Below are 25,193 nucleotides of genomic sequence, written 5' to 3'. Positions count from 1 at the left end.
TGGCTCAGGACGCCTCTGGCTCACGGACGGGCCTCGTCTTGCTTGTCATCCGGCAGCCCGCACAGACCGAGCGGAGCCCAGGTTCCTTGGCTGAGGCCGGGGACGAGAACGCAGTGGAAGCCGGGAAGAGGGCGAGGGCAGGCAGGCAGGCGGGCGGGCAGGCGGGCCTGGGCCGGGGCCCTGTTTGAGGTGGCGGGCAGCGGGGCGCGGGAGCCGCATGAGTGGATGGAGCCGGGCTCTGGGCTGCAGCGGAGGGGGCCGGGACTCGGAGGTGGAGGCGGCGGCGGCGGCGGCCTGGGCTCGGCCGGGGTTTCCCCCGCGCTCTCGGGGCCTCAGTCCCGCCGCAGGAAACAGCCGCCGCGCCCGGCCGACTTCAAGCTGCAGGTGATCATCATCGGCTCGCGGGGCGTCGGGAAGACCAGCCTGATGGAGCGCTTCACGGACGACACCTTTTGCGAGGCTTGCAAGTCCACCGTAGGTACGGTGAGAGCAGCCGGGGAGGGAGGGAAGGTAGGTGGGTGGGTGGGTGGGTGGGTGGGGAGCGGGAAGCGAAGGAACTGGGGGGGGGGTTGGAGAAGAGAGAGAAAGAGATCCTTTCTGCACCAAATTTGGGGCGCGGGGGGGGACTCTTGGTTAATTTGTGTCGAGGGGGTCGTTTTATAGTGTGTGGTGTGTGGCTCCCTGGGACTTGGGTTTGGGACTCGCTGAGATTCCCATCATCTTGCTTTTCCTGTTTATGTTGATGATGCCTCTCTAACGTCTCGGCTGCATTTGCAGCTTTGGATCTAAATAGGGATAACCTTTTTAGTTGGGGAGAGGAATGCTTATCCTGTTGCCTGCTTGAGATTCCAGTCTCGTTCCACCTGGTGGGCACCTCCGTATTATAGTAGGACTGGGAAGGAGAGTGTTACTGTTTGCCATTTAAGTGACTTAATGGATAGGGTTCTCAGTGTGGAAAGTTTTGGAATACCCATGATGATGGCTGGAAAACTCTTCTCTATTTTTTCTACAGTGGTGTTGGGCTGTAGCTCCCATCACCCTTAGTAACAAGGCTAGCCATTAGCGAGAGATGCTAGAAGTTGAAGTCTGCCAACACCTGGAGCTTTTCCCATGCCTTGGTTTAGAAGCTGGTGTGAGGATGATTGTTACTGCCCAGGGTCTGGCCTTGATCTACAGCAGTTGAGAAATGTTCTCTTCACATGATATGAAAGCTACTCCGGTTGCACAGTACAGGGAGGACCTCTCCCACTTACTTATTTTCATGGTAAATACATGGTAAATGTATGTAGCTATAACAATTTAGAGGCAAATAATTCTTGCAGGAATTTGGAGTATTGATAATCATGTAGCTGTAGAAAGTTTGAAATTACTGTTTCACAAAATTGGTGCATTTAAACATACACTTAGGTTAGTATGAACATGCAGTGTAAGTTTGCATTCAAGCTAACAATTATATTAATGTTGGGCTTTGACTGTAATAAAGTAATATTACAGGTTATATTTTAGGCAAACAAGTTTGCTTGTGTGGTTGGACAGATGAAATATTACTGCATACTGCTATTCAGAAGATCAGAATTGTTGACCTTAATGTGCCTCAATCATTTCTTTTTACATCTCCTTGGCCAGTTTGTAGTTATTTATACAGTTCTGTTGACCTTCGGTCTCTGTACATTGCTAATATAGATAAATTCTGTAAGTGTTTTTTCCTTGAAAGGTGTTTTTCTATTTATTTTGTGAAAAGTCAATCTGAGGTATTATCTTCACAGGCAAATAGTGACAACAAGAATATTGATTTGTTGGCAAAGCCCTTTGAATAGTCAAATTCTTATTGCCTGTGCAAATGCAATTTTAAGAAACACATGCCTCTCTCTATATTTTTAAATGGTCCACAAGATCTTCTTTAGGGCAAGGTGGGATTCTCCCAATGCAGTCCTGTGCTAATTTTCTCAGACGTTCCACTGCATTTAGTAAGGCTTATTTCCTGGTAAGCAGAGTTTGGATGACATCCTGAATACTTTAGTAAAAACTGTTGTACTTTTTTTTTTTAGCAATAACAGATTTGTTTCAGTGTAAGCTTTTGTGGATTACAGTCTGCTCCTTCAAAGACATGGAGTAAAATATCTGGGCCATAGGTTTATATTTCAAATGTGAATATAATTTTAATAGAACTGAATTTAGAAGTAGAAGTTTACACTCTCTTCCCAGCTCCCACATTGCAAGTGAAACGGTTCTCAAATGTGAGGGATAGACAGGTCTTGATTAATTGATTATTATTTTTTTGTGTGTAGTTGCACAGATATAATTTTGATTGAAATAGGAACTTGGTCTTGCACTGTGACTACAGATTATTTTGGTTGCAGTTCAGTGCTTGTTTTTTTGGGAGTGATCGAAAGTGACCCTTCTGTGTAGATATGTGTAGAATTGCATTGTTTGTTACTTATAATAGTAACTTAATGTCTGTCATATGTGTGCTGATTTTAGAAACTGGAAGCATGGATTGCAGAAGTGAGTGATGCATAATCATTCTTCATTATAGAAGAGGATGCTGGACTTCTGGTTTTTGCTTTTACATTTGTGTAATGTACATTTTTTCCTATCAGTAGCTACATTTCTAGAAATAAAAATATGAAACATACCTTTTTGAATCCAGAATAGAACATCATCATCTCTCTTCCACCTCTCTGGTTTGCCCAGTAATTGATAAACCCTATTTTTGTAAATGACTTTCCATGTGTATATACCCAGATATCTACATTTTGTGTGTATTGTAGGAAGCACCAGTGTAGAACTTGTGTTTTTTCAGTGCACTCATATTGTGTCAGGTTGTTTGATTGTTTTGCTTAAACAATCAAACAACCTGATACAATATGTTTTGTTTAAATCCAACATGCATAGGCTAAGAACAAGGCATATAGTATCAAATTTGGGCCAAGTCCAGATGACAGAGTTTATAAACTGTGAATGAGCACAGAGTTCATTATGTCTAAACTGAGGTACTCTGTCTTAATTCAACTATCAAAATAGTAATCATTGGTTGTTGTTTTTTTTTTTTTTGTGATGTTAAACCAGAGGTCCTTTGCTTGGATTTAGTGGTGAGCCCAGATAGTGCAAGTCAGGATCTTCACATTAAAGCTGGTATGAAACAAGGGGACAGGGTAGCACTCAACTAACTGCATGATCTTTCACAAATTTATTATTTGTTACATTTATATCTTATTTTTATTTCAAGGAGAATGAATATACCCCCTCTTCATTTTATTCTCATTGTAAACCTTGGTGAGTTGGTTAGGCTGAGAGATACTGATTGTTCTAAGGTGATCATTATGTCCACATAAGGATTTGTACTTTGGACCTGCTAATTCTCCAAATATTTGAAGCATTTCTAAAGCATCTTTCAGTTTCATGGCACTTAACTAGAATGATATACCACTTCATTTTGATCTTTATTTCATCTTTATTTCACTTTATTTCACTTTACATTCACCACAGGGAGCCAGTGGGATATGGTGGATGACTAGGACTCAGGAAGCTTGGTTTCAGTTCCCTTTTTGACCATGGAAACTCGCTGGATTGGCAGTGGTAAACTGCTCACATATTTCCAAGATCCTGTTAGGGGTTTTGTCAGATATTACTTGGCTACACATGAAAAACAATAACTTGTCAGTTCAAGATCTCTATACCCGAAGGGATGTGGTGGCGCTGTGGGCTAAACCGCAGAAGCCTGTGCTGCAGGGTCAGAAGACCAGCAGTCGTAAGATCGAATCCACGTGATGGAATGAGCTCCCATCGCTTTGTCCCAGCTCCTCGCCAGCCTAGCAGTTCGAAAGCATGCAAATGTGAGTAGATAAATAGGTACCACCTCGGTGGGCAGGTAAAACAGCACTCCCTAGTCACACTGGCTACATGACAACGGAAACTGTCTTTGGACAAGCGCTGGCTCTATGGCTTGAAAAATGGGATGAACACTGCCCCCTAGAGTCAGACATGACTGGACTAAAAATGTCAAGGGGAACCTTTACGTTTATACCCGATTGGCTCATATGACATATTCTAGGAGCTTTATGTAAATGTTTCATAGCCTGAAGAAGAGGATTACACTCTCAGGATGTTTTCAGACTAATGGCTAGAAGATACATCCAGCTATATAGACCTGGAGCCAGCCCCCTACGGCTGATTATGCCAGAGGCATACCAAAGGCAATGGTATAGGAGGTCTCCAAGAGATTCAGCAGAACTAGTAGGGACGCGGCAAGGACAATGGTTATGTAGTCTTCTGTGGTTGTGTAAAGTGGGCCATAGTGACAAACTGTGAATCTTTAACATGTAAAATTTATTCTATTGTTCTATTACTATTATTCTATTGTATGAAATAGCCAGAAGCAAGCCAAACGTTTAAAGTTTTGAAATATTTACAGTATATTTAGACAGTGGGCTTCACAGTTGTACTGTATGATTGGATAAGCACCAGTAATTTCCACAGGGGAAAATACATCCACACAGAGAGAAGACCTAGGTAGCTGTAGCTTACAGAAACTAAAAGTGTAATTTAAAATGGGAATAAAATTAACAGAACAATCAGATAAGAATTCAGCCAATAAAATAAAATAGTAAAGCAAAGCCAGACATGATGTAAAACAAGTCTTGCAGTTATAATGGAAAAGACCACCTCCTGCCTTCTACAGGGCTGCTGCTCCAAAGGCTATATGGCTTGTCTTCATTGGGAAAAAGGTGGCCTATAAATAAGACAAGAAAATATTGTTTTCTGCATCTTTCCTCAACATTCCAGGTGAGATGGCTTAACCTGGGAAAAAGTGGTTCCCCCCCCCCCAACTGCTCTGTTACTTTTATCAATAAGGAAGGATTTTAACCCATTTCCCATGACAGAAACCAATGATTTATCCCTAGGCCTCATGCTTGCTGTCTGCAAATGTTTTTAATCTGAGTTCAGAATCTCAATTATGTAGAAAGACATACAGTGAACAGTGAGACTGTGGGAGGTTGACAATAAACCCACCATCACCTGAACAGAGAGGCAATTAGTAGTTTGAGGCACCTTCCTTAAGTGTATTGTCTGTGTTAACATTATGGAAGGACTGAATAGCCATTTATTCCAAATTTAATAATGCAGGAGAACCTTTGATGTGTGAAAAGTGAACTAAGGAGTGGAACTAAATATAGCAAGTGGGTGTTTGTTGGGTAATAAGAGTAGAGATCTCCTATCAAGCTAAGTGGCAGAAACATTAGATGAAGCAAAACAAGTAAGCAGCTATTTTATTTTTCTCTTGAAACTTCACTTTAAGCTGTAGAAAATAATTATTTTGTTGTGTTTGAAGATGATTAGTGACATTCAGATGTGGGAAATGAAGAAAGGCTTTTTTATTATGGGAATGCAACAGTGTAACTAAGAATCTCACAGTGCATTGCTGTCATAGTTCTATCGGAAATTTCTTTAAAATATTGTTTCAAAAATGATTAAATTCTTTGAACCTTCAAACTGGAGTGTGTTTGGTTATCAACATACCTCATAGAACATGGTAATGTTGTACTCTGCTGCAACATTATGGAATTTAGAACGGTAAGTGAATAAGAAGATTGTGTTCAGGTGAAAGGAAAACTGGCAATGAGCAGAGCATCTTTCTGGGCTCTAATTTGGCTAAACCACAAGGCCATATTCGTTCTTTGTTTTTTCCTACACTCCTATACCTAGCTTTAGTCAATAACATCACAATCATGTGTTGTCTACTGTGAAGTGAGACCTATTGGCTGAAACCGTGTTCCGTAAGTTATGCTATGCAAGGCCCTTTATTTGGAGATACTGTAAGTCATCATTGACACCACCATTCTTCCATAGAATTTATTTTGTGATTAGGAAGCTGTTGAGGGCTGTGGGACTGGAGAAATCTTTAATTACAGAAATCATCACTGGCAGTAAGGCATCCCTGTGGCTGCAGTTTTCAGTTGCTAAAGAATTCTGCATGCCATAGCACTAAGTGGCTTCCCAGTGTGAAAAGAGATTCTATAGGTGCCTCAGGACTTCCATGGGAAGGAATAGGAAAAGTTTTATTTCTCAAAAAAAAGTTTTTACTGCAGCTGATATCATCAACCTTACATAATGTAACTTACAAAATAGGATTTCAGCCACTGAGTTCAATACAGTGGTGCCTCGACTTACGAAATTAATAACGGTGGCCGTAACTTGAAATTTTCGTAAGTCGAATCACCATTTCCCATAGGAATGCATTGAAAACCATTTACTGTAATCCGGCTGTTTTTCGTTCTTATGTAGAGGTACCGTTCCTAAGTCGAAGCATTAGTTCTCATAGGAACTAATGCAAAGCTGGTTAATCTGTACTCTACCACTACGGGTAGAATTTTTCTTTTGACCTAAGATGAACTTAGGTCAAAAAAAGGGCAAGAAAGGAGGGAGAGGGGAGGGAACACCTTCTAACAGGACACCTTTTAACCCAAGCACCTTTTAAACAAAACCGAGGACCTTTTAGCTTAAAAAAGGGCAGGAAAGGAGTTAGGAGGGAAGGAACACCTTCTAACAGGACACCTTTTAACCCAAGCACCTTTTAAACAAAACCAAGCACCTTTGAGTCTACAGTAAACTCCATTTTAAAGCCTGCCTGCATCAGCAAGCACCACAGACCCTCACAGAATATTTTCTGATTTTAAAAGAGAGACCTTGGAGCCCCATTTTAAACACACATATTTTAAAACAAAAGAGAGGTCACAGTACACAAACCCTAGGAGCACAGAATGCAAAAATACATAAGTTTTACATTTTAAAATTGCAATCTGATTTTCACATTTAATTTTAATTTAATATTACAGTCTACTTTTCACATTTTAAATCCACACTGCAGGACCCATCAGAGCACACAAACATACCCCCACCTAGCCCTACCCCCCCCACCAAGCTGCAAAAAACCCTGTACAGTAAAGTAAATACAGTGTACTCACCCAGAACAGGAAGTCTTTCTGTTTTTTAAAAAAGTCAAAAACAATTTTCTTTTTTAAAAGCCAAAAAAATAACAAAAAAACACCACAGTCCATACAGTACCAGGCAGTACCAGCTTTTCATATCTCGAAAATTCTGCAAGTAGGAATGTTCGTAAGTTGAGGGGCACCACTGTAATATTTACTCAGATGCAAATGGGTGTAGCATTGCAGCCTTAGTGAAAGATTTCAGATACTTTTTTGAGTTTTAAATAGCTTTACTATCAAATTTATATTCTAAAATCAAAGCATTGCTCAGAAGCATATGGATCTGACATGGACAAGAATACTATTGGGATCTCAGCAATTATACAGTGGTGCCTCGCTTAGCGATGTTAATTGGTTTAAAAAAACATCGCTATGGGAAAACATCGCTAAGTGAAACACCATTTCCCATAGGAATGCATTGAAAACCGGATAATCCGTTCCTGTCCTTAAGTGAAAATCGCCATAGGAAACATCGCTAAGCGAAATGCGGTCCCCCATTGGAATGCATTGGATAGGTTTCAATGCATTTCAATGATTTTGACAGGTCCGTTTTCACTATTTTTAAAGTGCCTTAAAATGTTCAAAAACTGTTTAAAATGTTTGGAATCGTTAGTGCACCCTGTAAAACCTTTGCAAATTTAATTTGGCTTTGTTCTGAGTCTGACAGCTGATTTGGTTTGATTTTATTTTATTTGTATCCTGCCCATCTGGTCTATGCGACCACTCTAAGCGGCTTCCAATATAATGCAAACAATTAATAAAAACACATAGTTACATAAATCTACAAATGAAAATGTGGAAACCAAGAAAATAAATTAAAGAGAAATGAGAAGATAGTGTAGTACATTGCATTAGAGTAGACCTGCTGCATCAACAGAGATTTAGTTTGTCAATTCCTCCATGATTTTCAATGAATGATTCAAGCGGACCTACAGTGGACCCTCTACTTACGGAATTAATCCGTATTGGAATGGTGGCTGCAGGTCGAAAAGTCTGTAGGTCGAGGCTCCATTGACATACAATGCATTGAAAACTGATTAATGCCATAACCAGCCATTTTTGTTCCATCTTTGTTCCATTTTGGTTTTTTTTCCTGGTCTGCAGATCGATTCTCCGGCTGCAAGTTGAACCTAAATTTTGCGGCCAGAGAAGTCTGTAACTCAAAAAGTCTGTAAGACAAGCCATCTGTAAGTCAAGGGTCCAGTGTACTCTAATTGTGAATTATTATGGTAAATTAAGTTACAACTAGGGTATGCCCATTTGAATCAAGGAAACTTAAGGAGGGGGTTGGCTAACAAAACCTTTATTGATTTAGTGGGCCTACTATAGTGTGAATTATTTTACTGAGCAACAGGATTTTAGACTAATTGCATTAGTAGGAAAGGAAAAGGAAGTTTTAAATATGGCCTCCTTTTAACAATCAGTTACCATTAAACAAAAAAAAATTAAATACAGGTAATAATGTTCATGCCATTGCACTTGTCTTAGCACAGGTAAGCAGTAAGGTCATGGTCTATTCCGGTCCTTGCCAGAATTGAGTAGGTGTTCTTCAGAAATGTTTTATTGAGCACACAAATGTTTGTGGGAAATGCTGGTTTAAATAAGCCTCCAGCTATGCAGCAGAGATTATTCTAGACAGAGCCCTACAGAGCAGATCAGTGACATTTTACAGCTCTCTCTCAAATAGACTTCCCCTTATTGTATAGGTTCGTTTTAGTCAGATTTTTACCTCAGTTTACATTAACTGGCATACTGTCTTGATGAATTCAGTCAGAAACTCTGGTTTGAGAAAGAACAAAATTGTATCTCTTCTACTCACAAAATGTTCATATTGGAATACAGATTCACTAGTTACATAGTATAAGATTTTATTTGCTTCACTAACTGATTGGTTACATTAAACAGAACACTGACACTGCCATTACCTAACCTGTCTCAGAGCTCATTGCAAAACACTTAACATGCTCTAACAGACCTTGAACCCTGACTGAGGTAAAAAAGCCGGGAAAAGGAAATCTGAGGTAGAAAGGGTAACAATTGCCTACCCAAAGCCTCTCTCACCAAAACTTCTTAAAGGCGTAATATGCAGATTGCTCTTCCAACATGTTTTACTAATTGGGCCTATTTTGAAATTTTCCAACAAATTGGAACAATTTCAGAGGAGGGCAACAAGAATGAGGAGGGCAGTAAGGCTGGAAACTAAACCTTATGAGGAAAGACTGAAAGACCTGAACATGTTTAGCTTTGAGAAGAGGACTGAAGGGAGAGATGATAGCACTTTTCAAATACTGTACTTGAAAAGCTATCATGCAGGGGAGGGGTGGGATCTCTCCTCAATCATCCCAGAGTGCAGGACATGCAACAATGGGCTCAAGTTGTAGGAAGTCAGATTTAGACTGAATATCAGAAAAAACTTCCTAACTGTTAGAGCAGTACAGCAGTGGAACCAATTACTTTGAAAGGTGGTGGTGCTCCAACACTGGAAGCATTCAGGAGAAATTCAGACAACCACCTGGCAGTTATCCTTCGATTTATATTCCTGCACTGAGTAAGGGGTTGAACTTCATGGCCTTATAGGCCCCTTCCAACTCCATAATTCTATCATACTTCTTTTATATTTGATAGCTCACCACTGTATACACAATACAATGTCTAATAGGAAACAGTTTGAAATATTTGGCTTCAGCATGATTCACATAGTAGCTTACGATTATCACAGCTTAAGAAAACTGCTCATTTTTCTAATGGCATATATTGAAAAAGGCCAACCTTAGTTGTAAATAGAATCCCCTGTGATTCCACACTTGACATTGATAAAGTCAGATGCTAAATTTAGACACTGGAGAAGAAAAACAAGGCTGCCTTACTGTTGCATGAGAGTGCAGCTGTGATCTTGTGCTGGCAGAGCAAATCTACATTCTGTAAGGCAATTGGCAATTGCAAAAATGGGGACAGCCCAAACAAAAAAACACACTACATTTAAACTAGGCTTCAAATCAGCACCATATTTGACACAATGTGGCAAATAGTCTGCTCTTGCCCTGTGCCAAATTTGTGGAACTTTGGCAAAGGGTTTTCAAATTATGATTTTTTAAAAAAGCAAAACAGTTCCCCCATTCAGAATAGGTGACCCTAAACATTCCCAGATTTACAACAAATCATATAAATTGATACAATCAATCTTGCTTATCTTAAAAGAGAATGGTTGGCCCCACCCACTTCTTTTTATTTGAAAGGAGTCCAGGGTGCAGAGGCTGGAATACTGATCCTCAAAAAAGGCTTTTCAAAAGGGAAACAGCTACTTTGTTATAAGACTGAACATGCATGGTACAGGCTAGTCAGCAGGAGCTTTACAAAATGAAACATTTTATGAAAGTGGGATATTGTGCTTCTGTGTCCAAGATTCAAAATGCCAAAAAAAATGGTCTGATATTGCTGTACAATGTCATTCCCACATTGCCAGCAAGAAAAAGGATGCCAAACTTTACAGGGAAGCCTGAATGTTCATGACACCAAGAGCAGTAGTCAAGACGGTCTGCAGGGCACTCTCTTCTACTCACTACCATTCACAAAGAGATACCATATAAGGGAAAATCTCAGAATCTGATTCCTTTTTTCATCAATTAGACACTTCTCACCCAAGCACAAAGCAATTGTCAGGGCTGTTTTTCAACAGGTTTTCTAGGTATCAAGATGCCTAGAAGAAATCGTAGTAAGCAAAATAGACTATCTTGACTATTGACATGGGTATCAAAAACATTCAGGCTATCCTTTAATATGTAAAATCTGGCATCCTTTGGCAAGATATTTTGCAATAGTATCAGGCCATTTCCTGGTGGTTTGAACTGTGAATACAGAAGCACTGTTTCCCCCATTCATAAACCAGAGGCTTGTGGGGTTTTGTTTTGTTTTGTTTTGTTTTTTGATGAACTGAATAGAGATTTATATTGTGGGGCAGCCTTTTCTAATTTACTCCGCTCTCCTCCAAGTGTTTAAGAACTCAACTGTCATCATCATTGACCATTGGCCATGGTGCTAGGACTGACAGAAGTTCTAGCCCAGAACATCTAGAGAGCACCACGATGGGGAAGGTTGTTTTAGGGATTTCAGAAGCATAAAGAGTCATTATAAGCATGTGCTTGGAAATCATATGATGCCTCTTCAAAGAGTCCAAACTCCCCACACGTGTGCTCTCCTATTTAGAACAGCAGCCTCAGTAGTGTTGCTATGATGGAGAAAATGGTCAATCCAGCCAGGCAAGGAACAAGTGGACATTTTCTTGTGGCTGTATATGGGGTGATTTCTCATCTTCCATCTCAGGAAGGAAGAGAGAGACAGGCAAACTGCCATAGCCAATGGACTTTGTTTCAAACTTCATGTATGGAAGTTTGTCTCACTTTCACAGAAGAGACAAGGACAGAAGAAATCTGCTTTCCAAATTATGAAATGATCTGAATATTAAGGTCTGTCTTGCCTGGATTCCTAGAGACATTTGTAGTTTATCCCCACAATTTCCCCCCAAGCTTCTTTGTATTAATTTAGTTCTATTTCACTTTACTGTACTTAGTTGCTCACCTGATTTGTGATTGTTTGTCTATTTAAGGTAAAATCTATAGTTTGAGACATTTTTCTTTCCTGTATTTAGACCAGTATCCTGGTTTTGGTTTTGAATGTGTATACAGTGCAGTGTGGGCCCCCCCTCCATCTTGTGGCTGTACGAGCTGGAGGTCACTACCTTGCTTTGAACAGGGGTTTCTACTTACACAGGAAGTTGGTCTATTTCCCCTTGTGTGTGTGGCAGCCAGAGAGGAGCCATGGAACACACTATTCTGGATGTGCTTCAAGACCAATAGGACATTTGGGTTTAGAGTCTGAAACATGGCCTTACATACGTATTTATTCAGTACAGTATTTTAAAAAAAGCACTATGTCATATTGCAGAGACACATAAATAGACAGATCGGAGCGCATGCATATGCCGTTAAAGAACTATAGGCTCAAAGTCTCCTGGCATCAAATAATTAGCCGCATGCTTATTCAAATCATTGTTAATATATTTTTCTAAAATGTGCAGAAAAAAGTTTGACATTAAGTGTTCTACAGTACTTATCTATGTGCTTTGGTGCATTTTCTTTCACTTCTGTATATTCTTCAGTAGACTTTGCATAAAAGCTCTAAAAAGCGTACTGCTTTCTCAATACTTTCCAATATTTAATATTTTATTATCCAATAATGCATTTAGAGTACTTAGGAAATATTTTTCTAGTATTATTACAGGGTGGATTTGATTTAAACCAAATTGATTTAAATTATGATTTCATTTTTTTAATGATTTTTAACAATATCACTTAAAATATTTTTGATTATGATTTAAATCAATTTGATATTTTAAAATCATTCATTTTTATGCATATTGATTCTGGATGTAACACTCTGTTTAAGACTGCTGGTGGTTCCTAGAAAACCATTAAAAGCAGAGGGAACAAATAGTTTGAGCTGAACCCTAAGACTTCTCATGCACTGAGAATGTTTCCAGTTGACTGCTAGATAACTCTGTAGAGAATCAATGTAAGAAATACCTATCCCTTTCTTTTTTTTCTTGCCCCTTCATAATTGCCCAAGATGTACAAGTCCTACCATATAGGTTTTGCATATTTGAACATGTACAAAATTAAGTCTTTCCTATAGTAGGTTGATTTTGCTCTTATTCTTCCTCTTTTGTTTACTGTATTTTTATAGGTGTTGATTTTAAAATCAAAACAGTAGAGCTAAGAGGAAAGAAAATTAGATTACAAATCTGGTAAGTAAAAATGCAACTAGCCAAATGTTAATTATACATTTTATTCTGGCATGGTTCACAATGATTATCTAATATGATTAACTTTTATAAGCTCATTTAACTTTTAACTCATCTGCTGCTACTTTCCTTTTCCTCACACAGCCTTAGAAATACATAGTGAATTTGTCATACAATGATTTTAGGGCAGAACCACATGACCAATAATATTGCTTATGCAATTTATTTGTGTGTATGTGTATGTGACGTGGTGGGACATGGTGGTGCTGTAGGTTAAACTGCAGAAGCCTCTGTGCTGCAAGGTCAGAAGACCAGCAGTCGTAAGATCGAATCCACATGACGGAGTGAGCTCCCGTCACTTGTCCCAGCTCCTGCCAACCTAGCAGTTTGAAAGCATGTAAATGCGAGTAGATAAATAGGTATCATCACGGTGGGAAGGGAACGGCGTTCCGTGTCTAGTCATGCTGGCCACGTGACCACGGAAACTGTCTACGGACAAACGCTGGCTCTACGGCTTGGAGACGGGGATGAGCACCGCCCCCTAGAGTCAGACACGACTGGACTGAATGTCAAGGGGAAACTTTACCTTTACTTATGTGTATGTGAAGCACTGAAACCCATTTCTTTAGCTAAAAAGGCTTTCAGAACGGTTCAATCATCATTTCAAACCCAAAACATCCTAATGGTTATTCTGGCAGCAAAATGGTTTGGGGATACCTGTAGATAATCTGACTCAGCAGAATGATTTTATACTGCAACAAAGTTATTCATTCTGACTCCAGAGTCCATCTTTGTACAGCCATTCTTGAATCTAAATACAGGTACTACTTAAGTAAACAAATCAAAGTGTTTGTAAGCTTTCCACACAGTGATTGTCTTTGGACACATGCATTCTAAAAACCAGCATGTAATTAAGTGCTAAAGACGTTCATAGTTGGGGTGAAAAAAAACTCCAGGCACCTGGTCACTTTGATGCTTACAGATTTTATACTAGTACTGATGAAAAATTGAAACGGATTTTTAAAAATCCTTTTGTCGAAGCTATTAGTGATACTGAGAGATAATATTAGTAACAAAACAAGATGATGCACAGCTTCATCAGCCAAGAGATGAGTAGCAACAGTTGCTCAGAAGTGATTTCTATGCCGTAAACTGTTGTGTTAGTGCATATAATATGAAAAAAGTAAACACAGTAGTGTGGTGCAAACTGCTGTTGTGAGAGAATAAACGAGCTATGCTTACTCAGTCCTAATCCTGTAATTAGTTCATGGCTTTACCCCAGTGCATTAATAGTACTTCCTGTATAATTGGCATTAGAGATAACTGGTAGATATGCTAACAGCCTGGAGAGAGAAAAAAATAAAAGTCAGTGGTTGTTTGCATGACACCACTGGAATAATTTAATACAGTAGTATTTAACTTTTGCATAGATTCAGTGAATTTAGTTTACTAACTCCTCTTGGCAGGTCACCATCATCAACTTTGTTTGTCGCATCATGTGTTTGTCTTGCTTCCAACTGAGTTAATTGCTGTTGCATCTTTCATATCATCCATTACCTAATACTTGAAAGTTACTGGCATGACTTCATTCCTCATCTGTGTCCCCATCTGGATTCCTATGGCCAGAGAATTGGTACTTGAGCCAGCATGGTGGTTAGCCAGGGTCTACTGAAGCTGATATGAGGTAATGTCGATCTTCAATGTGCCAAATCTGAGTATAAAATGAATCAATACTGTGATTTTCTTAGACCCAGTACACACAAAACATCTTAATACTTGTAATGAAGCCTGTGTTTCTGCACTCATTCTATTGATATCAGTGGGTGCATAATAAGGATTCCATTAGTCTTATTAGTGTTTATTTTCCATACATAATTTTCATAGAATTAAAAGAATCTTTTAATGGGATTACTTTGCTTAATCCAGTGAAGATGCCTATTTATAAAAAATTAAGGTAGGATTCCACTAAGAATTATGTCAGAGGTTTCCTACGTTTGAAATATGCAAAAACTCATCAGAGCTGTTATCTATAATGAGGAATCTGTGTGTACCCCTGGCACATATGTACTGTTATTAATTCAAAGCTTCCCCATTCATTTCAGAGAAGGAAGTAGATTAACATACAGAGAAGATGCATGTCTGAGTAGTCTTGTCTGTCTCCATTGGAATTAATGGAGAGGTTCTCAGCAGTTAGGGCTCCACATTGTGTAAGTTCAGCAGACATAACTTCTGAATTTTCAGTCTTTCTTCATAGCCAGAATCTTCTTGATGTTCACGTAAGGTGTGTATAACTGGCTACAGCTAATTGACAAGGTGCCAGTGTCCATGTTGGTTATGCAGTTATGTGACTAGGCATATGACCAAGATGCACCAATGTGCTTTATCTGTTAGCCACAGTTAGCTTTGACAAGTTAAACTTAATTCATTTGAATACCACTAGGATTCTGTTTAGAGATGGTGGTATTCCTATCCTTATACAAATATGAATATCCCCACACAGGTGGCGATAACAAGGGTCCAACCCCATGGGGCCGGACAGTCCACTCACTGATCCGCCGCTGCTGCGGATACAGCAATTCTTCAAATGGCTCCGCAGATCACGATCATCTAGCCACTCCTGGCAGGAAGTGGGAGGACAAGATTCGCTGCAAGGTTGAACTGTGGCTCTCAGATTGCCATCTGCAGAGCCATTGGAAGAATCACAGTGGATCATTGAGTGGACTCTTGTTATCACCACCTGTGCAGGGATATTTGGATTCGTATACGAAGACCCCCATCTCTAATTCTGTTCAATGTTTATTTCATTTAGATATTATTCTAATCTTAGCACTAGGTAAATAGTTGCATCTCTTCTCCCCTGCCTTGATGTATTTGAAGTCAGCTGTTAGTGTTGTTTAGCTTTTCTAAGAAATCACGTCAGCTGCTAGGATTATGCAGACTGTAAAGGAATCTGCACTGCCAGTTTGGCAAAAGCTTCTGCTTACATTCTAGTTGCTATATAAAAAAAAAAACACAACCTGGCAGTTCCACATTTTGAATGCTTTCCAAGCTGTTTCAATTTCAAGTATCTAAGCAATCATTATTTGAAAATGCAAATTCCTATTTTACTCTACAGTATTTGGGAAGCCCTCAAAATATTTGAGTATGGGAGCCTTCTCAAACCTTTTCCTATTCTTGTAGGTGGCCACACAGATGTTTGTTTTACTGCATGTAATACCCTATAGGAAAATGCCATATTCAAAGTGGGCCTGAATCTAGTTTGATACAGCTTTAAACCATGGAGTTCCCTTCTTTGTTTCCCTTTTTTGTTATTTTGTGCTTGTCATAAAATATTAGTGCCATAAAGTGCCAGTTCAAGTGTTTGCATTGTAAGCATGCCTTCATAGTAAAGCCTTCTGAAAAGTGTTTGGAGAGACATTCATTTCATATTTAACTTCTTCAGAATTATCTAGGAGTTAAATGTTTTCTTTGAAATGAGTCTGTCAAGAGGATGTGTTTGGAATTCTAGTACTGGTGTGTATGTTTTTAGTTTTTGCATCCTAGATACATATTTTTCATTCTCATTAGAATGAGAAAGTACAGTGAGCGTTTTACTTTTATAGGTATTTGTTTTCTAGTTGTGCAATGTTTGTAAAGGAAACCATTTTTTAATTCGGGGAATTTTTTGGATAAAACTTAAAATTACAAGGCTTGAAGCTGATTTGAGGATTTGTACTGGGCCTGCAGTATGGAGAAAAGATTGTTCCCTTCTAGTTATGCTGATGGAAATAGTGCTATCAATGAATTTGCCCTGTCAAATTCTACCTAGAAGTCTGAAATAAGAATATCTGCTGATTTTAAAATCCATTACTTATTTCAAATAATAGTACAGTGGTACCTAAATGACGACCCCATTAAACGACAAATCTGCACGATGATGACTTTTTGCAATCGCTATAGTGATTCGCAAAACAGTTATTCCTATGGGGGATTTTTGCTGGATGTCAATTAAGTCCGTTTGTTCACAAGACAGTGATTTTTTCAGCTCCGCAAAATGGCTGCCCTGTGTTTTCCGGACCCATGCTTTGCAGGGCAGCCATTTTTACAGTTGATCAGTGCTCGCAAAATGGCTTCCCTATGGGCGATCTTCGCTGGATGACAAGATATTTTCCCCATTGGAACGCATTAAACTGGCTTTCAATACATTCCAATGGGGAAAGGGTTTTCGCATGACGACAATTTCGCTGCAATTTTCCCGGGACAGATTATTGTCGTCATGCGGGGCACCACTGTATAAGAAATACCCATTAGAAGATTAATTTTGTCTTGCTGTACCACTGTTTTGTTTTTGGTTTGGCTTTGAGCCACATATTTTAAACATCTAGAATTTCTGTAACACATAATCATTCTATCTGAAATTCCCTCCGTATTACCACAGAGGTTCAGCAGTGGCAACAGGGTTTTAGACCATTGGGCATGGTTTCCAGCTGTCTCTCCTGTTCACACTACCACCAAGCAATGAGTTACTGCCTCTATTTTGTATTATTATAGATGGACAAGACTTGTATTATGCCATGTCATCACAAGTTGTTGGCGCATCACCACAGGTACTTCATTTCTCTTTCCCCACCCCCTGGCTGTCTCCCCCATTCCTCAGCCGGCACATGCAGCTTGTTTCCTGCTCTTTGCGTGACTGTCCAATTGCAGCAGGAACATGGCCTTCTCTTCTCCATCTCCTTCGCTGTCTTTGAGTGGGCAGCTGGTAGAGGAGGCAGAGAAGGGAAATCCATGCTCCTGCTGCAACTGGATCGCTGCACAAAAAGCAGGAGATGAGCAGCAGTCGCCGGCTGGTGAGGGAGGGAGCCAGGCAGGGTGGGGGAAGGGAATGCAAGTGCTGCATCGATTACTTGTGACAATGTGACACAAAGCAAGTCATACCCATCTCTAATTGTAGTGGCTGGAATCCTGTTTGTTGTGGCATAATGTAAAGTTAAACCTCCATAAACTCACCAGCCATTATGCCCAGGCAGTGAGGATTGTGTGTCATTCTGCCGCTGAGTACTGAGGCAATAAGAGTGGTGGTGGTGGGGTTGCTCTTGACAGATGGACTGACTGATGGATGTGCCCTGCCAATCCATGCTTTGTAGAGTTCATTTCCCCTGCCTACTATGGTCTTCCCTCCTCCAGTGCCTCCTCTTGCATAACCAGCAGTGTTTTCCCATGCAAGCAGTTGATTGACAGCAGGAGCCACAGCAGTTGTAGTGGTAGTTCAAGTGAAAATTATTTGCAAATGTTGGAAGCGAATAATGTCAACTTGAAAGAGATATTCTCTTCTACAAATTCTGTAGGTTCAAACTGCTGCATGAATTTTCCTATTCTGTTTGTATAGAAGATTTTGAAGACTGCAGTTGGCCAAACAGATCCCATTGCTACTGTTTGCATATATTGTTCTCAATTTGATCATTATACAGTGGTGCCTCGCAAGATGGGCACTCCGTTTAATGATGAATCCACATTACAACGAGGTTCTTGCGATCGCAAAAGCGATCACAAAATGACATTTTGAATGGGGGAATTTCACTGTGCGATGATTGGTTCCCTGTTTCGGGAACCGATTTTCGCTTCCCAACAATCAAAACAGCTGATCGTCAGGATTTCAAAATGGCCGCCGGGTGATCAAAATGGCTCCCCGCAGTGTTTAGGAGCCATTTTTCGCTGCACTGGCACCCAAAAATGGCCGCCCCTATGGAGGATCTTTGCTGGACGGTGAGTTCTTAGCCGATTGGAGCGCATTAACCAGGTTTTAATGCATTTCAATTGCTTTTTTATTTTCGCTTTATGATGTTTTCGTTCTACAGCGATTTCGCTGGAACGAATTAACGTCGTAATGTGAGGCACCACTGTAATGATCACTAGACGCTAGGAAGCAAAGCTCTATAAAACTACAACAGTGTGGTGAACTGTATGCCATATTGTAATGTTTAAGTAGTAATAAATCAAAATATCCTTTCCTCAGATAGCCTATCTATTTATTAGTTGCATTTAATCTTTTCTCTGTTAATTCAAGATAGTGTATACATGCTTCCTGCTTTATCCTTGCAAACACCATGTGTAGTTTCTTAAGCTAAGAGTGATTTGTCCAGGGTCACCCAGGGAGTTTCATGGCATAATGCTGACTTGAATCTGGCTCTCCCAAGCTTTGTAGAGTCCACCGCTACAATACAGTAACCAGTACATCACAATGAATGGTAAATGCAGAATTTTAGAAATCCATTCACAATTTAAAAAAAAACCCAATTAAAAATAATTACAGTACAAGATTGCTACAAGCAGGTTTTCTTATGTATTTTTAAAGCCCTGACAGGTATGTCCACTGTCTCCAAAGAAATCACTGTGAAACCCCTGACGTTATGGTCCTTGAGAGTCCCATTTAATCCAGTGGAACTTAATTAATTTTTTAGAAATGGGGAGGGGGGGTTGGTTCAGTATGTAATTAAAATACAAACAAACATTTTTGCTTCTAAAGTCATGCTCTCCCTCCCAGCCTGTACTAAGATACAACCTTTTAAACTCTGCAACCATAATGTTGTAGGCTTGCATACTGATAAGTGTTGTGTTCTGTAGATGTGTCTGGCAGGTTCACACTTGGGGGTCATGCCTTAGACCCTTAGAAAAAGTATATCATTCTGCCAATATAATCTACTGCTGACTGCCCTTAACACGAGAAACAGAATGTTTCTGTGTGCGACAGAGTCGACATTTTATGGTAGAAGCAGTGAATGATATTACCTTTGGGACCATTGAACACAAGCTTTATATTGTTACATTGCATGCTTGAATCAACAGCTACAAAGAATCATCTTATATGAATTTGTCCTTGCAGCTGAATGTGCTTCCTAAAGTCATGTGTAGTAAAAGGATTTTTACACTTGCATATATATTTTCAACCCTGCCAAAACTGCTTTTCTTGCTTTTGAGTTCTTACGTTGTCTCTGAACTCTCATAACACTTGTATTTGTTCTGTTTTTAGGTAAGGAAAAATACAGATTTAACATAGTGACTTTCTTAAAGTGCAAATTTGTAATGCTTTATAAATTGGTGGTAAAATTCTTGTACCAACATTTGCTGCTTCTTAGGGATACAGCAGGTCAGGAAAGATTCAACAGTATTACCTCAGCTTATTACAGAAGTGCCAAGGGAATTATATTGGTGTATGATATCACAAAGAAAGAGACGTTTGATGATTTGCCAAAATGGATGAAAATGATTGACAAGGTAAGCCTCAGTTTCTCAAATAAGAACTATTATTTGAAACATATCTAATGTGAAACTTCATTGTGGCAACTTAGTTATAGAGTGAACTGTATAAATAAAGTGTCCATTTTCTAGACATTTGGTTGTTAATTCTAAAACAGTTTCTGGACTTAGAAGGCATAAAGCCTCCAAGGTGGTTATCCTTGGAGCTTTCCAAGCATTTCAACTGCCATAAGCCTCAGCAAGTAAGTGCACCTGTAAAGCACGGAACATGAGCAATATTCTTAACATGTACTGGTAGAGGGACACTTAAACATAAAGGGGAAAGGAACAGGACAAGACTGGGATTCTTCTTAGCATGTACATTGATTCAGCACTATATTGTAACTGTCATATTTTAATAATTTTGGTTTGATCAGTATGATATTTGAAGTCTGAAGACGCAACCCAGTGTAATAGGCCATTTTGTATTTTTGTTTGTTTTTTCCTCACAGTATGCCTCAGAAGATGCAGAGCTATTACTGGTTGGAAATAAATTAGATTGTGAAGTGGACAGAGAAATTAGTCGACAACAGGGAGAAAAAGTAGGTGACACTAAATTAACATTTTTTGGGTAAAAGAAAGAAGGAATTCTATGTGAAAATCAGAAAATCACAGAAGCTTAATATTAGGTTATTTTTACTTTAATTTTAGCATGGACTAAAGATTTTTCTCTTATCATTTGGCAAGTTTCTTTAATTAAAACAAAATGTTAATTTCCTATTTATGTGATATTCTTACAAAGTTAACTAGGCAGGTTCCTTGATTATAAGGTAAACTATGTTCATAGATTTTCTTGTGATCATCTATTTATAATTGCTGCTTATCTTCATTCTAATAAATAAGTAAATAACCTGAATTACGGGAACTACTGTGGAATTAAACATAGTTTTGATCACATTAAAGGACACTGAGCAGGACCGAGTTTTCTTCTTCTTCTCTTTTATTAGTTTGCACAGCAGATAACTGGGATGCGGTTTTGCGAAGCTAGTGCCAAGGATAATTTTAATGTGGATGAAATATTTCTGAAACTAGTTGATGACATCTTAAAAAAGGTAAAATGTTTCCATACTGTAAATTAATGGGACTTAAAAGTGCAGTCCTATACATGTCTACTCAGAAGCAAGCCCCATTGAATTCAGTGGGACTTACTCCCAGAAAAGTGTGTATAGGATTATAGCCTTCAAAGTGTGAGTTTTAAGAAAAGTTGTGTTGCTCACTGAGCTTTGCTGCAAATAGATTTGTATTCACACATTCTTCAGTTATTAAAGTGCATCATCTGCTAAACTCAGTTTCTTGGTAGAATACTCTGCATTGCTTGTAGCAGTGGTTCCCAACTTTGGATAACCGAAGTTTCTGGGACTGCAACTCCCAGAAGCTTTCACCACTTCTTGTGCTGACCAGGAGTTCTGGGAGTTGCAGTCCAAGAACACCTTGGTTACCTGAGGTTGGGAACTACTGCTGTAAGCAATGTGAAGTATTTACCAAGAAACTGACAGTAGCAGATGGTCCACAAATGGATTGATTTTTCCATGAGGCTAGATGGGTGGTTGTTTCCGGCATCCAGGAGTGGCAAATATGCCATTTTCTTTGTTTCGGAGAGCTGCTGCTACAGAGTGAGAGGCCATGCAGAATGTGGGGAGGGGCAGCACTTTTCTTTTTGCCATAAGCAGGGAGGGTGCTTGAACCACCCTATTTGATGGCTTCATTATTGAATTTAAGTTGCTCTGGGAATTAGCTGCTGAATTATTTCTGCTTGTTTAGCAGCGTCATCTTTCACCTGTACAAATGTGTACAGATGAAAGATGACCCTTACTGCTACTTCTTTGCTCTTCAAAAGTAATGATCACTGACAGTTTTAAATTGATGTTGGCTTGGATAGTTTAGTGGGTTGGAGCACCTGGCTGCAGAGCCAGGACTGGGAATTAAGATTCCCTGTTGTGTCTCTGGGAAGAAGGATCAGCCTGTCCACCCTTGGGCACCACAGAAAGGAAGGACAGGAAAACTACTTCTGAATACTTTAGACCTAGAAGATCCACGGAAGGATCACAAAAAAGTTGGAATCAACTTGATGGCACAGAATCAGTTAGTTCTGACCAGATTGAAGTTCATCTTTTTATAGATTTAATTGCTTAAGATTGTATAGAATCTGCTTAGGCTATTGCTTACATTAAAGTGTTTGTTTTTTTAATTTGAAGATGCCTTTTGATGTAATAAGGAACGAATTGTCCAACAGCATCCTCTCCCTACAACCAGAGCCAGAAATTCCACCAGAACTGCCACCTCCTAGACCTCATGTCCGTTGTTGCTGACTTGCTACTTTGTCCAGAGTGGATGAGGGAAGGAAGAGGAGGAGGAAGAAGAAGAGAGAGAGAGGCACCTATACTCTCTGAACTACAATCATATGGCAGTTCATTGTTGCACTTTGATTCAGAGTCAGAGCTACACACTACTTGTAAATATGCAAATATGCAAACCTGGATAGAATTCAGCTGAACTGATTACCTTTCCACAAATGTTTTTTTCACTCCTTTTCCCCAGCACTATAAATATTATATGTTTGACTGGGAAATACAGCACTCCCAAACCTAGGATGTAAGAAATTAAATCCATACTTTACTTATTCTGAACATAAATGTTGTAATAGTCCTTGATATAAGCAGAATCTCTTCTAGTCTATGGTGCTTTGCTAGCTTTTTAAAAAGATCATTTAAAAAAATTTTTAGACTTAACACCTATAAAGCTTTCTTAGACAACATTGTTTCCCACATACATTTTAAAAGTATGTTTACTGGGGCATCTTAAAATGATTGACAGCACAATTCTGTTTGATTTTTTCAGAAGTAAGTCCTGCTGTTGTTAGTAGGTCCTGGTGGGCTTATGTCTGTGTAAAGTGTGCAGGGTTGCAGACTGAGTGTGCAGTCCAAAACGTACTGGTGCCAGCTAGTCATTTAAATGGGAGTTGCTTGTGTGATTTCGTGCAAGCATTATTGAAATAATTGGGGATTGATTACCACTACAACTCAGCGGTAAGCACACAGACAAATGCTATATTCAGCATTTTAAGCATTATTTATTATATATTCTAGTTGATGTACTGTTATGTGTACCAAGGCACTGCATTATATGCAGTTTATAAATGATGAATTGCCAACTTGCACAGTTGGTTTCCTCAAACATAAATTCGCTAGCAGTGAGATTCCATACAAAGCAGAAATATATTTGCAACTTATTTTTTAAAAAGATATAAAAACATTGCTACTATCCTAGACAGATTATTTTAAAAATCATTTTTAGGACAAGACATTTCCTACAGTATGGAATCAATATGTTTTATTTGTCTGGAAAAAATGAGATGAGTTGTCATTAAAATATACTTTTCTCAATAGGTGAGTTTTTCCCCATTAAATATATTGTGCTAAAGGTTCCCCACCCCTGTCTGAATGAATTTGTGCACTATATCTTTTTGGTATATCTTTTATTAAAACTGCACTGTATAGTTTACATGTGGCAAACCAGTAGCTATGTATTTGAATAACTGTCCTGTTGTGGTATGGAAAAGCATTGTTGTTCTAAACTAATGATGTGCCAATAAAATTTTGTATTTATGAATGACAATGGAACTGCATCTCTTATTAGAATGCCAAATATCAAATGTTGGCCAAAATAGGAATATCCAGTTTTGGGGGAAAATTAAAAATCTCTAACTTTGTAGTTGATAAAAGCAGAATAAATTGGATGTGTTGACTTGCAGTACAATCTTGAGTATGTTCACTCAGTTGTGAATCCCATTGACTTCAGTGGGATTTGCTCCTCAGTAAATGTCTGAGAACTGCAGCCTTAGCCAAATCTGTATCCAGTATATTGCCACGACACCTTTTTTAAAAAAAAACTCAGTAAAATATTCTCTTACTGTAATATGAGATTACTCAGAAAACTGCAGGCAAATATTGATGATTAAATAGATTTTCAGTCTCCAAATTGTTGTTTTATTTTCCAGTGCCCAAATCTTTATTTTGTGTACTAAGCAATGAGTCTGACCAGCAAGGTGCCTCACTGGCCTTTCTGGTATCTTGTCATCAGGTTTCTACATGTTAAGAATGTTCAGTAATTGGTTCCCATTTTAAGTGTACAGTTAGTTCCTACTGATCTTGGTATACCTCTTTTGGATCATTTAATTTTGACTAATAAAAGATGCACAACTGAAATGTATTTCTGCCACCACAATGTGCCTATACAAGTGTTGTTCTTCGCACAGATTATCATGTGGTTTCTATAGTACTGACTAGATGGAGTGCCATCTTTGTAGCTTGGGTAGGAGTTAATGCTGTAGGCAATAACAGTGCAAACTTTACAAACATTTAGGTAATGTTCTTGTATTTAAAAATATGGTTTCTTCAGTTCTTGAATAAAAATGTAAGAAAAAAAAGGCCTATATAAATGTTTATATTTTATGAGGAACTGCGCACTTTTGTACATCCAGCATAAGATATTCTCTTACTGCAATTTGTAGAATACTCAGAAGTATTCAGATCAGGAAACATGCCCACTGGTGCTGCACATCTCAATTAGGTCCTTTGGGTCTTCTGCATGTATTATCATGGACTGACTGAATTTGCAAACTTTCAACATACAGCTTCTAGGTTTATAAGCACATTTTTCTGTGAGGTGACTGGATAGTTTACAGAGGTGGGATACTGGTAAATTCCCCAGTGTGCTTCACAGGAAAAGAGCCAGACTGTGTGGTCTTGGGTGAATTGCACAGTCCCAGAGCGTCTGCAGAACAAGAGAATGGTGATCCACTCCTGAGTACTTTATAGCTAGGAATCCTTGAGAAGGCTTGCCATAATGCAAGACACTTGACAGCATGGTTATTACTAAAATATTAATTTAGATATTCAATGAATGTAGTCAGTTCATAATGTAAAAGGAGTGGTAAGTTCAATGGGACTTAATCCCATAAAATTCAAAGTGCTTGTTTTGACATATAAAGCCCTAAACGTCTTGGGCCCTGGATACTAGAAGGACCGCCTCCTTCCATATGAGCCTACCCGGCAGTTAAGATCTAGCCAGGGGGCCCTTTTGAAAGAGCCATCCCTCAAGGAGGTAAGAGGGATGGCTTGTAGACAAAGGGC

The 25,193-nt window shown here is 39.1% G+C and overlaps 1 protein-coding gene across 1 annotated transcript; it reads left to right on the top strand.

Moving 5' to 3' along the window:
* The first annotated feature begins 64 nt into the window (after positions 1–64).
* Positions 65–23,676, top strand: RAB12 (RAB12, member RAS oncogene family). Its single transcript, XM_020793486.3, has 6 exons — positions 65–478; positions 12,729–12,789; positions 19,902–20,040; positions 20,514–20,603; positions 21,009–21,113; positions 22,257–23,676. The coding sequence occupies exons 1-6, from the start codon at positions 226–228 to the stop codon at positions 22,368–22,370; spliced, it is 762 nt and encodes a 253-aa protein (XP_020649145.2). The 5' UTR covers positions 65–225; the 3' UTR covers positions 22,371–23,676.
* The last annotated feature ends 1,517 nt before the right edge of the window (positions 23,677–25,193 follow it).

This window comes from Pogona vitticeps, chromosome 4, assembly GCF_051106095.1.
Source record: "Pogona vitticeps strain Pit_001003342236 chromosome 4, PviZW2.1, whole genome shotgun sequence".
In the NCBI taxonomy this organism is placed as follows: domain Eukaryota; kingdom Metazoa; phylum Chordata; class Lepidosauria; order Squamata; family Agamidae; genus Pogona; species Pogona vitticeps.
This window is presented reverse-complemented; position numbering and strand designations above follow the sequence as displayed.

Bases quoted from the DNA above. Each gene is read 5' to 3' on its own strand.
- RAB12 (XM_020793486.3), top strand. From the start codon at position 226: ATGGAGCCGGGCTCTGGGCTGCAGCGGAGGGGGCCGGGACTCGGAGGT. The intron at 20,604-21,008 runs GTAGGTGACACT...CTCTTTTATTAG, and splicing joins GTCGACAACAGGGAGAAAAA to TTTGCACAGCAGATAACTGG. The intron at 21,114-22,256 runs GTAAAATGTTTC...TTTAATTTGAAG, and splicing joins TTGATGACATCTTAAAAAAG to ATGCCTTTTGATGTAATAAG.